The sequence below is a fragment of the Mus caroli genome, unplaced genomic scaffold, assembly GCF_978045245.1.
Source record: "Mus caroli unplaced genomic scaffold, Mus_caroli_1 scaffold_13, whole genome shotgun sequence".
Taxonomy (NCBI): Eukaryota; Metazoa; Chordata; class Mammalia; order Rodentia; family Muridae; genus Mus; species Mus caroli.
Genome location: NW_028227268.1, coordinates 20,683,138 through 20,697,556, shown reverse-complemented (window position 1 = coordinate 20,697,556; position 14,419 = coordinate 20,683,138). Strand labels below are relative to the sequence as shown.

The 14,419-nt window shown below is 45.3% G+C and overlaps 1 protein-coding gene across 1 annotated transcript in view; it reads right to left on the bottom strand.

Annotated features, from left to right (window-relative positions):
• Window positions 1-4,221: 4,221 nt before the first annotated feature.
• The window catches only part of Brca1 (BRCA1 DNA repair associated), a 61,361-nt gene continuing 51,163 nt past the window's right edge, over window positions 4,222-14,419 (bottom strand). The window contains exons 19-23 of the mRNA XM_085829552.1: window positions 12,634-12,714; window positions 8,896-8,950; window positions 7,524-7,597; window positions 7,201-7,261; window positions 4,222-5,339 (exon numbers count right to left, since the gene is read on the bottom strand). Of these exons, the coding sequence (XP_085685678.1) occupies window positions 5,188-5,339; window positions 7,201-7,261; window positions 7,524-7,597; window positions 8,896-8,950; window positions 12,634-12,714 (423 nt within the window). The 3' untranslated portion in view covers window positions 4,222-5,187. The remainder of the gene's footprint in view (window positions 5,340-7,200; window positions 7,262-7,523; window positions 7,598-8,895; window positions 8,951-12,633; window positions 12,715-14,419) is intronic.

Here is a 14,419-nt window from a genome sequence, read left to right as displayed (position 1 = left end):
GGTTCTTAGACTTGAGTCTGCTTTAGTGTTCCAGGTCACTGGGTGGGCCCTATCTGCCAGTTGCGGGTTCAGTGGGTGTAGGGCAGGTCTACGAATCTAGAAGGGCGTCGCTCCACACCAAGGCCTCCATCAAGGGGACATGCTTTGAAACCATGCTACTAAGGCACATGTCATATGCTTTTGGTCTCTAAAACCAGGCATTCAAAGGTTATACACCCATCAGCCACGCTAGGGACTCTGCAACACTGAAGATACTGTTCCAGAATCAGTTGTTTCTACTTGTTTTGTGTCTGTACATGCACACAAGTGGGCCTTAGGGCTCGAGTGATCAGAAGACAACCTTTTTTTTTTTTTTTGGAGACAGGGTTTCTCTGTGTAGCCCTGGCTGTCCTGGAACTCACTCTGTAGACCAGGCTGGCCTCGAACTCAGAAATAAAGGCGTGCGCCACCACTGCCGGGCCAAAGACAACCTGTTGGAGTCAGGTGTCCCATCTCCTTCCACGCTGTGGGTTTGGGGATTGAACTCAGGTGATCTGGCTTGGAGACAAACATGTTCACCTGCTGAGTCATTTCACCAGCTCAGTTTCTTGTTTTTTTTTTTTTTGGAGATAGGATCTTCTGTAGCTCAAACAAGGCATGAGATAGTGAGCCTTCTGTCTCTGCCCCTGGAAATGTGCGCTACATCCCTCACTCTCAGCGGAAGCATAGCCGATCGTGCCTCAGTTTCTGATAATAGGTGTGCACTACCTTGCAGAGGACTAGCTTAGATTCCTCAAGGCGTGAGTGATATTTGTAGAAACCATTTCCAGTTCTGTTTAACCTTCCACATGCCGGGGTTAGAGAGATGGCTCAGCAGTTAAGAGCACTGATTGCTCTTCCAGAGGTCCTGAGTTCAAATCCTAGCAACCACATGGTGGCTCACAACCATCCATAACAAGATCTGATGCCCTCTTCTGGGGTGTCTGAAGACAGCTACAGTGTACTTACATAATATAAATAAATAAATTTACAAAAAATATTCCTGATTTGGACTATTAAAACAAAACAAAAACTTTCCATATTCCGATGCACCCCTTTGATGTTCCCTTGTTTTAGTAGATTTTTAGGCTGTTTGCAGGAGCCAGGCATCTCTGAAGCAGGATGCAGAGGCCTCAATTTCAGTCAGTTTAAGCCATCTGTGAGTGAGCCCCACATTTGTCGAGTAGCTGCCTCCCTCTGTCCGGGTTTCCTTGGGCACATCTGCAGTCCCTCTCACTCTGCCCTTTCTGGTGCTGATTGTCTCCCAGGCTGTCCTTATCAGCTCCCAGCAGCCTTTACAGGCTACATTCTGGGCATCCTGGCTCCTTCCGCTCCAACCGTCCCAACACTGATGCCTTTCTTTTTCTCCTGCATGTTTTTTGTGCCCATACTTTGTGGATTCTGGTTACATTTTTTAGGAGGGAGATAATCAGCCAGAGCCCTTCTCTGAACCCCCTCCCTACGCCTGCCTGCCTGCCTGATAATCCTCTTCCCTTTCCAGCTTCTTTGCAGAATGAGATAAACAGGCAATCTAGGAACCAGTTTGAAAGTGTTGCTTTGCCCAGAGAGGGGTTAGAGATTGCAGGATGGGAGAGTGGGAGGGAATCAGAGGTCAAAGGTCCAAGATTCACACCATCATCACAACTTTTTTTTTTTCCAGATAGAACCTTTAAACTAGGGCAAACATCAGAGGGCAGGGACAGAAGTGGACTTCTAGAAAAGGCACACAAGAGCTCCAATCAGATGGGGTGTACATGTGCAGAGACTGAGACAATTACATGACTTTTAAGTTTATTTCAGTTAAATCTGCTTTTACCCAGGATCCCACAAAGGCAGGGATGTTCTTGATGCCTGGCATGGTTTTATCAGTGTTTATGAACAACAGCATGTTGCACAAACCATGATTGGTTCCTGGAAATAAGACTTTGGCTCACAGGGAGTGGCACTTATTAGAAGATATGGCCTAGCTGGAGGAAATGTATCACTGTAGGGGTGGGCTTTGAGGTCTGCTATGATCAAGCTCTGCCCAATTCCCAGGACAGTCCCCATCTGCTGCCTTCGGATCAGGGTGTAAAACCCTCAGCTCCTCTAGGTGCCTTGTCTGGCTGCACACTACCAGGCTTCCATCATAATAGACTGGATCTCTGAAACTGTAAGCCAGCCCCAATTCAGTGTTTTCCTCTATAAGAGTTGTTGTGGGAATGGTGTCTCTTCACAGCAACAAAACCCAAACTAAGATAACCACTAACAATGAGACACATCAATTCCTCGATAAGTACTTACCAAAGTAACAGGTCTGGGAGGCCCTGCTCGGATGAGGCTGAATTGGAAAGCATTTCTCTCTCTCTCTTCTCTTCTACCAGGAATGGATCTCCCAGCTTCCACCTCTCAACTTCCACCTCCCAATCTGAACCAGTATATTTTGATAGTTGAAGAAACAAGCTGGGAGATTGAATGAGTAGGAGTGAGGGCCATGACGAGAAGTTGGCCAGGCAGGTTGCCTTTGTTGACTGCCCACCATGGCCAGTGAAGGAAGCCTTTTTGTAAAGCTCTAAACCTAAATTGCTTTCTTTCCTGGGGTCATGACTGATGTAAGTGGAATGAAGGATGAGCCAGAAGGCAGGCCAGCTTTCTTCAGTCATTTGACAGCTATGGAAAAACCTCATAAATAAGAAATTTATTTCCATTTTTCAAATTAAGTGATGAAGACTGAGACAGAATAGAGTGAGTGTGCTTTGCTCCATTTTTCTACCCCATCATTACTGATGTGTGATGATTTCATCTTTGTCTTGAAGGGGATTCTATTCTCTGAATAGCAAAAGGATTAAGATAGGATGTACAGGTCGGTGGCAGCACACTGCTGTAATCTTAGTATTCAGGAGGCAGAGGCAGGTGAATCTCTGTGTCTGAGGTCAGCCTCTCAGTGTAGGAGGTTCCAGACTAGCCAGGGGTACATAAGACCCTGTCATCCGCCGGGCGTGGTGGCGCACGCCTTTAATCCCAGCACTCGGGAGGCAGAGGCAGGTGGATTTCTGAGTTCGAGGCCAGCCTGGTCTACAAAGTGAGTGCCAGGACAGCCAGGGCTACACAGAGAAACCCTGTCTCGAAAAACCAAAAAAAAAAAAAAAAAAAAAAAAAAAACCAAAAAAAAAAAGACCCTGTCATCCCTTGACAGTTGCCTCAGTTCAACCCAACACTAATCCAGACCCCACTGTGAGGGGATCTGTAACTGCCATGATGGGCCTTGAGACAGGAGAACACCATGAACCATCCAGTGAGAGCAACCTAATTGCTTAAGTCCCTACAATAGAAGTGCCTCCAAAGGGTTAGGGAGACAGAGCAGCCGGACGTAGATGCAGTGGAGAAAACCAGCTTGGAAGACGAGAGGCAGTAGAGGTGGAACCCACTCGCCAACAATCAACAAGGACTGAGGTCTCAGTTCCAAATCACAAGGAGCAATTCAGTCAATATGAATTTACTTATTTACTTATGAGACAGGGACTCATTATGTAGCTTTGGCTGGCCTAGAACTCCCTATGTAGACAGGTTGGCTCTATACTCACAGACTTCCACCTGCTTTTGCCTCCTCAGTGCTGGCATTAAAAGTGTGCACCATCTTGTCTGGCCTAACTTGAAGGAAATCTACTCCCAAGACAGGATTTCTCTGTATAGCCCTGGATATCCTTGAACTCAGAGATCTGCCTGCCTCTGACTCTTTTTTTTTTTTTTTTTTTGGTTTTTCGAGACAGGGTTTCTCTGTGTAGCCCTGGCTGTCCTGGCACTTACTTTGTAGACCAGGCTGGCCTCGAACTCAGAAATCCGCCTGCCTCTGACTCTTGAGTGCTGGGATTAAAGCTGTGGGCCATCACTGCCCAGCTAACTTGAAAGAATTTAAAGCAGGTTCATCCTCAGGGCAGACAGAGGCCTGCTGCTACCTTGCTCTTGGTTTCATGAAACCTGAAACATGTGGGCTCCTTGGACATGCAAGAGTCACACCCTTGTTAAGTGTATGAGCACACAGGCCATGGCGTATGTGTGGAAGTCAGAGACATCTTGCAGGAGTCGGCTCTCTTTCTACCATGTGGATCCCAGGGGTTAGTTGAACTCTGGCTGTCAGTTGTGGCAGCAGGATCCAATGAACCATCTCACCAGGCCCCCAATCAGTCATTCTTTGTCGAAATGTTCGCTATTTAGTTTATTTGCAGTATTAACAGCACAGCATTTATAAACATACTTTATATAATCAGGTCTCCATTGCCCTTGCATACTGGGGGGCCAGAGAAGACCTACTCCCCCCAATATCTATAAACAGTCCAAGATTATGAGTTCATGAAAAATATGTTCTCTTCCTTCAGCAAGCAAAATTATTTATGAAGTAGTATGGTTCAGCAACAGGGAGCAAAAGGGAAGAAATTACTTCAAAGAAAGCGACAACTCCTTCCCTGGTGGAGCCCGTCATTGTACAGACATGAAATATTCATATCAGAACGGGCTACTTAGAGCTGCTACAACAGATACATTGCTCATAAGTTATGGGGAGTTAGAAGGCTCTCCTTGACACTGGCACTTGAAAAACCTCACATTCACATCAAACACATAATCTGCCTCTGAATTTCCTCAGTGTCCTGCACAAACCCTATTCTGGGTGTTGTTTGGTGCTGGCTACTAAACCTGGAGCCTTGAGGAGCACTGATTTTAAGTCAAACCACAGATCTGAAGTCATCTCCTTGAAGGACTTGACTCTTGGCCTTTATGAACATGCAATTTTATAAGGAACAAATCAGGACCACTAGCTATTTGTTCTTCAGTCATATACAGCCCAGGCTGGCCTTGAACTCACGACATGCCCATCTCTTTCCACTAAATGCTGTGATTATAGGCAAGTACCACCATGCCCAGCTCAGATCAGCCAAGCCACTCTACTGTCTAAGAACGATATGCAACAGATTAGCATCTTGCTCAATTGGTGGGATAAAGTTTTCTCAGGTGAAAACTTTTTGTGTTCAAGACAGATTTCAAAGGGGGACTTGGTTAGAAAACCTTTAAGGCACCCACCCTCACATAGGTAGAAGCTGGTTTTTCCAGGCTGATGCATGAAAAATACTTAGTAAGTAGGGTGTGGAAGCACCAAAGACTGAGAGGTGCTCCCCGGGCATGGAAGACCATTTCTTAATCATTGGAGTCTTGTGGCTCACTACTGTCAGGGACACAGGTGATATTCTGTACCAGGTAGGCATCCAGATCCCGACACCGGTAGCTGGATAGACTGTCCAACACCCAGTCCCACATCACTAGACGTGCCTTGCACAGCTGCCCAATATCTGCAGACAGAAACAAGCAGAGACTGGTGTTAAGTCATCCTTCTAGACGAGACTCCAACCAACCCATTCTAAGATCTGAGTATATAAGTTCTTAGGGCTAAGCAGGTACTCAGAAATAACACGTTAGGACCTTATTCAAAAGCCAATGGAACAAGCGTGGTAAAAGCCCAGACTAAAATAATACGAACTTCAACCTGTTTTAGGAAAAGCCACGAGAGAGCAGATGGTGTGGAGGAATATCTTAAGTGAAAAGACAAAATATCATAAACATGATCACTTGTGTGTAAATGTACATGTATGTACACACATCCAAGCGTGTATTACTTTATAGCTCTGGTAGACCTTGAACTTGACCTGTAGAGCAGACTGCACTTAAGCTGGCAGAGATCCAACTGTTCTCCCAAATGCTGAGATTAACAGTGTGTACCAGCACATCTGGTCTCATACAGTACTTTTATAATACAAAACAACAAAAGCATCAGAAAGACAGTTCAGTGGTAAAGACCCTTGTAGAGCCTGACGATCTGAGTCGACCCCTAGGATCCATTCACACAGTGGACTCAGACTATCAACTCCTTCAATTTATTTTTTAATTTCTACAAATATACACTTAAAAGTAAACAAACAGGCATGCACACACATATATACACACACATACTGAAGATTTTCTTTTTCTCTTTTTTAAATTATTTACCCATTTTATGTACATCAGTGTTTTGTCTGTATGTATATCTGTTTCAGGGCATTGGATCCCTGGAACTAGAATTACAGACAGTTGTGAGTTGCTATATACTAGCTAGAGATTAAACCCCGGTCCTCTGGAAGAGCAGCTAATGCTCTTAACCACGGACCCATCTCTCCAGCCTGCCTTCTCTTTTAAATTTACTTATTTTTATTTTACACGCATTGGTGTTTTGCCTGCATGTATGTCTGTCTGTATGAGTGTCAGATCTTGGAGTTATAGACAGTTGTGAGCCACCATGTGGTTGCTGGGAATTGAACCCAGGACCTCTGAAGAGCAGTCAGTGCTCTTGACCACTGAGCCATCTCTCCAGCCCCATCATAAAGATCTTTTAATAGACATTTTAGTTGTTCATTCATGCAAACATTAAAAATAGGCTGAGCCGGGCGGTAGTGGCGCACGCCTTTAATCCCAGCACTCGGGAGGCAGAGGCAGGTGGATTTCTGAGTTCGAGGCCAGCCTGGTCTACAGAGTGATTTCCAGGACAGCCAGGGCTACACAGAGAAACCCTGTCTCGAAAAACCAAAAAAAAAAAAAAAAAAAAAAAAAAAAAAGCTGAAAGCTGGGTAGTGGTCGCACATGCCTTTGATCCCAGCAATCAGGAGGAAGAGGCATATGAATCAGTAAGTTTGAGGCCAACTTGGTCTACACAGTGAGTTCCAGGACAGTCAGGGCTACACAGAGAAACCCTGTCTCAGAAAAACCAAAACCTCAAAACAATCAACAAATCTCATAGAAACATTGAGTGCAGTTGGGGCACCCCTATAATCTCAGCACTTTCAAGGCTGAGGCAGAAAGATCACCAACTATTTGAGACCAGGATGTATTACATAGCAGGCCAACCAAAACCCAAGACAACAAACAGGCCACTCATGGTGACAGTACTCAGGAAGCAGAGGCTGGTGGATCTCTGCGTTCTAAGACATGACCTTGTCTCAAAATCAAACCAAACCAAAAACAACAACAACAAAACAACCAACCAAACAAAAAACCCCAAACAAGAAAAGCAGCGAGAATTGTATTAGTCAGGTAATAACCAGCTAACTAACTAGTCGGGAATCAAACCCACCCAACAGGACCTCACATGATCTAAGAGTACAGCACATGGAGAAACTTTACCCGGGCAGTTGCTGTCTTCTGTCCAGGCGCTTGGCTGCACGATCACAACTGCATGAGCACCCTGCGTACCCAGAAAGGAAAAAGCATTTAGTGCCAAAGCAGGGCTTCTGGGAAAGTCATGTCCACTTTTACACGGTTAAAAGGGTTAGAAGGAAAAGACCTCCTTCGATACATTCAATGCTTACAGTTCCCAAGCCTTTACTCACAGACGGGTCTTCTGCTACAGTGCCAAGGGTAGAGAAAGCCCTCTGGGATACTTTGGGGGACTTGTTTAATGGAAGGACAGTGTTTTCCTCTCCTTAAGGCCCCACTGTGATACTCACTGTGTCATGGGTGAGCGATGGAAGCTCCTTCACCACGGAAGCCCCACACAGCTGCAGCATCCTCTCCAGCTCATCTACACAGCACAGATGTAAAATCACCATAGAGACCCACATCTACTCCCGGTGCCCTCTACAGTCTCCCCTGGAGCAAACCTCAGTCTTTTTGTTTTTTGTTTAACCTCAGGGAGCTGTGTTTTTTTTTTGAAGGATAGAAAAACCCTAAAATCAGTATGACTTAAGTCAATCTGCCGCTGGTGTAGCTGCTGCTACTTTTGGTTATTAGTCTCCATGAAGCCACGTGGTAGATAAGGAAGGCCTCATGGTCTTCCAAATGAAACATGTTGAAAAAGAGGACTGAATTTCTAATAATTTGCTCAATTGTTAGACACTATGTGAAAAACCCAGTCTTTTTCCTTTGCTGCTACATTCTAGTTTGCTATTGGTAACTGACAATCATGGCCCTTGAGAGCACCTTTCTTGATGGTAATTATTCTAAATGTCAAAGACCGGAAGATATTTTATCCAGTGGGAAAAAGATACAGGTCACCCTGGCCAGAGATCCAGCATGTCATTAGGAAAGATCACATGTGAGCTAGGATCCACACATCTAGGGGATGAATCTCATAGGAAGTTGGGCCTCAGAATCAGCAGCACTGACTGACCAACCTTCTAGGCTTCTTTGGAGATGCTCAAAGCATCCTCCTACTGTTCTTGAAGGAACATCTGCTCATTCCCGGGAACTGTAGAGGTGCTGCCTGAACTGAGGCTACTGACTTAACCCCTCCTGCAGCGATACTCACTAGCGTCCCTGGCTTTCATTATATTAAAGTCTAAACACATAAAACATTGAGTGACACTTGAAACCTTCTAAAAATGCAATCAGTAACCAGTACAGAAGGAAACGAAGTGGCACTGCCAAGGTCCCTGGCTGTGGCTAGACACAGTGCAATGGTTCTCAACCTGTGGGTCACGACCTCTTGGGGGGGGGGTCCTACATCAAATATCCTGCACACTGGATATTTACATTATGACTCATAACACTAGCAAAATCAGTTATGAAGTAGCAGCGAAATAATTTTATGGTTGGGAGAGAAGGTCACCAAAGCATGAGGAAATAAATATGAGAACCACTGCTCCTAGGCTCCCCTCTCCTAAGTCACACAATTCCAGCCCCAGGAGGTGAAGGGAAGCAGAGAAAAAAGATGAGGGACCTTCACTTTGAAAGGAACTAACCACATCTATACAAGGACAGGGCCTTTGATATATGAGCCCAGAACCACAGCAGTCTTGCACTGGATCATTTAACCCATTCGAGGAGCTTCCATGTAGGTCGATGCTGTCTGTAATACGCTGCAGACTCCCAGGGTCTTACCTTTGGGCATGTTGGTGAAGGGCTCACAACAATAGACCTGTAGGCCCTTGAAGAGCTGCAAAGAGAGGAGAGTAAGTGATGGGGTGGAGAGAAACAGTTGTAATTTTTAAGTGTGTATGAGAGAGAGAGAGAGAGAGAGAGAGAGAACAAGAAAAGAGAAGATAAAGCACATGTATGCAGGTGTCTAAGGAGGTTGGAGGAATGAGGAATGCACCACATGTTCTGGAGCCGAGTTTATTGGCAGCTGTGAATTGGCCAATGTGGATTCTGGGAATCAAAGAAAGGTCTTCTGAATGAGCAGCAAGCACTAACCAATGAGCTACCCCTCCAGTCTCCCCTTTTTGTGAGACAAGATCTTACATAGGCCAAGTGGCCTCAAAACTTATAATGTAATGTAGGTTGGCCTTGAACCCCTGCCCCTCCTGCTTCCATCTAACAAATGCTGGGAATAGCACCACCAGAGTGTGGGTTTTTATAAGAAATACAGACACTCTCCATGCACAATGGAGAGACTATCAGTTGACAGTTTGTCCTCCTTCCCAGAGACAATCAGTTCAAGATTCTGAACTGATTTTATATTTTATTGAAATTTGTATTCAATTGATCTACATTCTAGAGTCATTAAAAAGAAAAAAAGCATATATGTCATATATGTCAAGAGCCAGTGGAGGCCAGAAGGAGTCAGATTTCCAGGTGCCAAGGCCTGAGTCATCTCTCTGGTCTCTGTAGTCATTCACTTCCCACCTTGTTATTAGTCCGGCCCAGGCTCATGCTGATGACTCTGGTCAGAGATGGGGAAAACAAAAGTAGAGACAACGAACACACAATACCCCCACCCCGTCCTTCTTTATGTTTAACAGGAAGAAATGCAGAGCTCTCTGGCTGAAGTGAGAGGACCACTCAGGCTTGTTACCCCGCCAGCAAGCGCCTGCTCTGTGAACATGCTCGTTTCACACACAGAGCATGCACGCTCCTAAGGGAACAAGGTAATTACAGTGCTCCTCAGTGCTGCCTGAAGGACTTTCTGTGATCCTGGAAATGTCCCGTAGCTGGTCTCGTAAGGCTGGAGGCTACATGTGGTTGTTGAACATCTGAAATATGGTGTGAGCGAGAAACTGTATTTCTCAACTTCCCTTTTCTTTTTAAAAAATATTTTTATTAATTTTATGTATGTGGTGTGCTATCTTCATGCACACCAGAAGAAAGGGCATCAGATCCCAATACAGATGGTTGTGAGTCACTATGTGGGTGCTGGGGATTGAACTCAGGACCTCTACAAGACTTGCCGGTGCTTTTTTTTTTTTTTTTTTTTTTTTGAGACAGGGTTTCTCTGTGTAGCCCTGGCTGTCCTGGAACTCACTCTGTAGACCAGGCTGGCCTCAAACTCAGAAATCCACCTGCGGGTGCTCTTAATTGCTAAGCCATCTCTGTACTCTCCCTTAATTAATTTGTTTATTTTAATTTTAATTAATTAATTAATTTAGTTTTTTTGAGACAGGGTTTCTCTGTGTAGCCGTGGCGGTAGCTATAACTCACTTTGCAGACCAGGCTGGGCTCGAACTCAGAAATCCACCTGCCTCTGCCGGGATTAAAGGCGTGCGCCACCACCGCCTGGCCCCTGCCTTAATTTCTTATTTACCTTTATGTTATGTGTATTGGTGCTTTGCCTGCATGAATGTCTTTATGTAAGAGTATCAGATCTTCGAGTTATAGAAAGTTATGAGCTGCCATGTGGGTGCTAGGATTTGAACCTGGAAACAAAAGAAAAAAACAAAAGAAAGGAAGAAAGAAAGAAAAATAAATTCCTTTTTTTTTTTTTTTTTTTTGTTTTTTGAGACAGGGTTTCTCTGTGTAGTTCTGGCTGTCCTGGAACTCGCTCTGTAGACCAGGCTGGCCTTGAACTCAGAAATCCGCCTGCCTCTGCCTCCCAAGTGCTGGGATTAAAGGCGTGCGCCACCACGCCCAGCTCAGAAAAATAAATTCTTATGTGTACACGGGCATGATTTCTTGAAAGGCTTTCAAGCTAGCATTCTTCCTGCTTTAGCCTTGAGTGTTAGTATCACAGGAGTGCCATCAGACCTAGGACTTTCATAGATCATTTGAGTGACCCTTTTTTATGACCATCTTCCTACCCTTTAATGACACTAACACAAAATTTGTCTGGGTCTAAAAATCACCTAGGCACAGAGGCTGAGATAGAAGATCGTGGGGCTAAAAGCACACAGATAGCTCCATTGGAAGTGACTTCATCCTACACTGCAGGCAGGAGAAAGGAGCAGCGGGCAAATCAGTTATTGTTGGGAATGGCAGTTCTGGAACCTCTGCCGTTCTCCCAATCTGTACGAATAAAACAGATCCCCAACGTGTTGACAGGACCTAATGCTCAGAAATGCTACAAGTTCCCTCAGGCAGCCAGTTGGAGACAAATGCTGCCTTGAGAAGGCTCTTCATATCCAGGTTGACGCTTACTGATGACAGTGTCTAGTGGTGAGATAAGAAATCTGAAGCTCACCTCTGCAAATAGATTTCTTTGTGAAATACTGTAGTGACATCTTAGTATCTTCTGAATGTCACTATTTCGCCCCAGCGATTTCCACCAGTGCTGTTCTGAATGTGAGAGAGATCCTGAGGGATCTGGAGGGAGAAGGGACCCACTGCTAATTGTGCATAGGAACAAAGGGTCGGCTCCTAGAAAACTCCTTGAGGAACAAGGAGAAGTGGAAGCAGGGTGGGCAGCTGTTCTTGGCATCTGGAACAGGGATCTGATAGGCTCAGAGAGAGGATGGGCTGATCCCAGGGCTCAGAACTCCAGGCTTGATTTGTGGTCCTGTCCAGAGCAGTTCTCCTTAGAAAAACACCCTCTACTGGTCTCCTCTCAGGTTTCTATGAAGGAACAGAAGGTGCTCCCTCCGTGTGGGAATGTTCTGAAACACCTGCTGGTGCACACTTGAAAAAGAAAAGCAGCCTGGGAACACAAGCACTTATCCAGTAACTGAGACGGCAGCTGGCTCAGGCCTGCCAGGCAGGTGCGAAATCTTGGGAAGACTTCTTCCTGCAAGGAAGATGGCTTTCCGGCTGCACCATCTGCTATAACACGCTGGGGAAAGCCATCGAGTGTCCTACTCTTACTTGCAAAGTTGCAGGGAGAATCTGTTTTGCTCCTGCGAAGCCAAGACACTTGTGAATTTAGACTTGCAGCGCAGGTGTACAGGCTCCACCCCTTCTACACCTCCATAGTTATGTGATGCTGGGGAACTTAAGTGACCAGCCCTCAATTTTCTCATGTAAAGAAATAACATCAAATAGAGGTAATAACAGCACACATATCACAGTGTTGTAAAACTGTGGACCACTTTCTGTGCACACAGGCTGGACCACCCTGCTCACCCAGCACTCATGTGATGCTTAGAGAAAAGACACCGTGGTGCAGGAAGCACAAAAGGCTTCCCATCTCCGGGGTCCAAGCTCTGTCACCATCAGCTAGGATCTAAACCTCAGACTGGAACCAAACTACAACTGCACCCTCAGCCTAATGTTCTCTTTCTTATGGGGCACACAAGTACTCCATTTGCCTTCTTGGGCTAGAAAACAAAACAAAACAATAACCTGTCTCCACTGCCCTGCCAGTGGTCTGATAGCAATCATGCCACGTGCCTTACCAGGTAAACACTAACCTCACCATAGCAACTGGCTGCAGAGCCTTAGGCTGGGGTTCTGTCACATAAAGAGGGACTTTACCTTTTCCCGGGATTCTCTGGATCGCCTTGGACCTTGGTGATTTCTTCCAGTCACAACATCTCCTTTGACTTCAAATTCATGCTGAAACCAAACACAAACCTCTGTGATTACTGGGGTGGGTGACGGCTCAGGCATGAAGCATTAAGGCACTGCACTCATGTCCAGGCCAGCGATGATGAAACCTTGTCTTTGTTATTTTTTGGAGACAAGACCGTGGAGCCTGGCTGGCCTGGGATTCAGAAATCTGCCTGACCCTGCCTCCTCCCAAGAGCTGAGATTAAAGAGACATGCCACCAAACCCAGGTAAGACCTTGTCTTAGAAAATATATTTTAAACATTCATTCTTTTTAATTTACGTATATGAGTATTTTGCCTAAATGTATGTTACTTGTACCATATACATGTCCTGGAACTGGAGTTAAAAATTAGCTGTGAGAATCCATGAGGCTGCTGGAATAAAACCCTGGTTCCTTGACAGAGTAGCAAGTCCACTTAACTACTACTGAGTGCTCTTCCAGAGGACCCAGGTTCAATTCCCAGCACCCACATGGCAGCTTGCAACTGTCTGTGAGCTGTGTCCAGTTCCAGGGAATCCATCATCTTCACACAGACATGCATGCAGGCAAAACACCCATGTATACATACACAAAAAGATCATTCAAATAATGAGAGAGAGAGAGAGAGAGGGAGAGAGAAAGAGAGCACGCGCCCACGTTCATCTGAAGTAAAGCCAGCAAATCTACTTTAGGTATTCAGAATCACAAGTTTTGACCAAAAGTAAGGAAATTACTTTGTGGACTAGATGTAATGACCGGTGTACTGGCTGGTTTTGTGTCAATTTGACACAGCTGGAGTTATCACAGAGAAAAGAGCTTCAGTTGAGGAAATGCCTCCATGAGATCCAGCTGTAAGGCATTTTCTCAATTAGTGATCAAGGAGGAGGGCCCATTGTGGGTGGGACCATCTCTGGGCTGGTAGTCTTGGTTCTATAAGAGAGCAGGCTGAGCAAGCCAGGGGAAGCAAGCCAGTAAGGAACATCCCTCCATGGCCTCTGCAACAGCTCCTGCTTCCTGATCTGCTTGAGTTCCAGTCCTGACTTCCTTTGGTGATGAACAGCAGCGTGGAAGTGTAAGCTGAATAAACCCTATCCTCCCCAACTGCTTCTTGGTCATGATGTTTGTGCAGGAATAGAAACCCTGACTAGGGCTGGTGAGATGGCTCAGTGGGAAAGAGCAACCCGACTGCTCTTCCAAAGGTCCGGAGTTCAAATCCCAGCAACCACATGGTGGCTAACAACCATCCGTAATGAGATCTGACTCCCTCTTCTGGAGTGTCTGAAGACAGCTACAGTGTACTTACATATAATCAATAAATAAATCTTAAAAAAAAAAAAAAGAAAAGAAACCCTGACTAAGACAACCGGGATCTCAGCTGCTAAAGTTAATTTATTACAGCAACCATTTTATTTATTTATTTACTGTGTGGCGCACATGTAGAAGTTAAGAGAACAATTTGCTGAGGTTGGTTCTCTCCATCTCCATGTGGGTCCTGAGGTCTGCATTCCAATGGTCAGGGCAGCTGGTACCTTCACCTAAGCTATCCCAACATCCCCAAAGAGAATCTTTGTTGAAACTATCAGTTGGCTTTCATCCCACCGGGACTTGATTTTTTTTTTTTTTTGGTTTTTGAGACAGGGTTTCTCTGTGTAGCCCTGGCTGTCCTCAAACTCAGAAATTCACCTGCCTCTGCCTCCTGATTGCTGGGATTAGGGACTTGATTTTTTAAA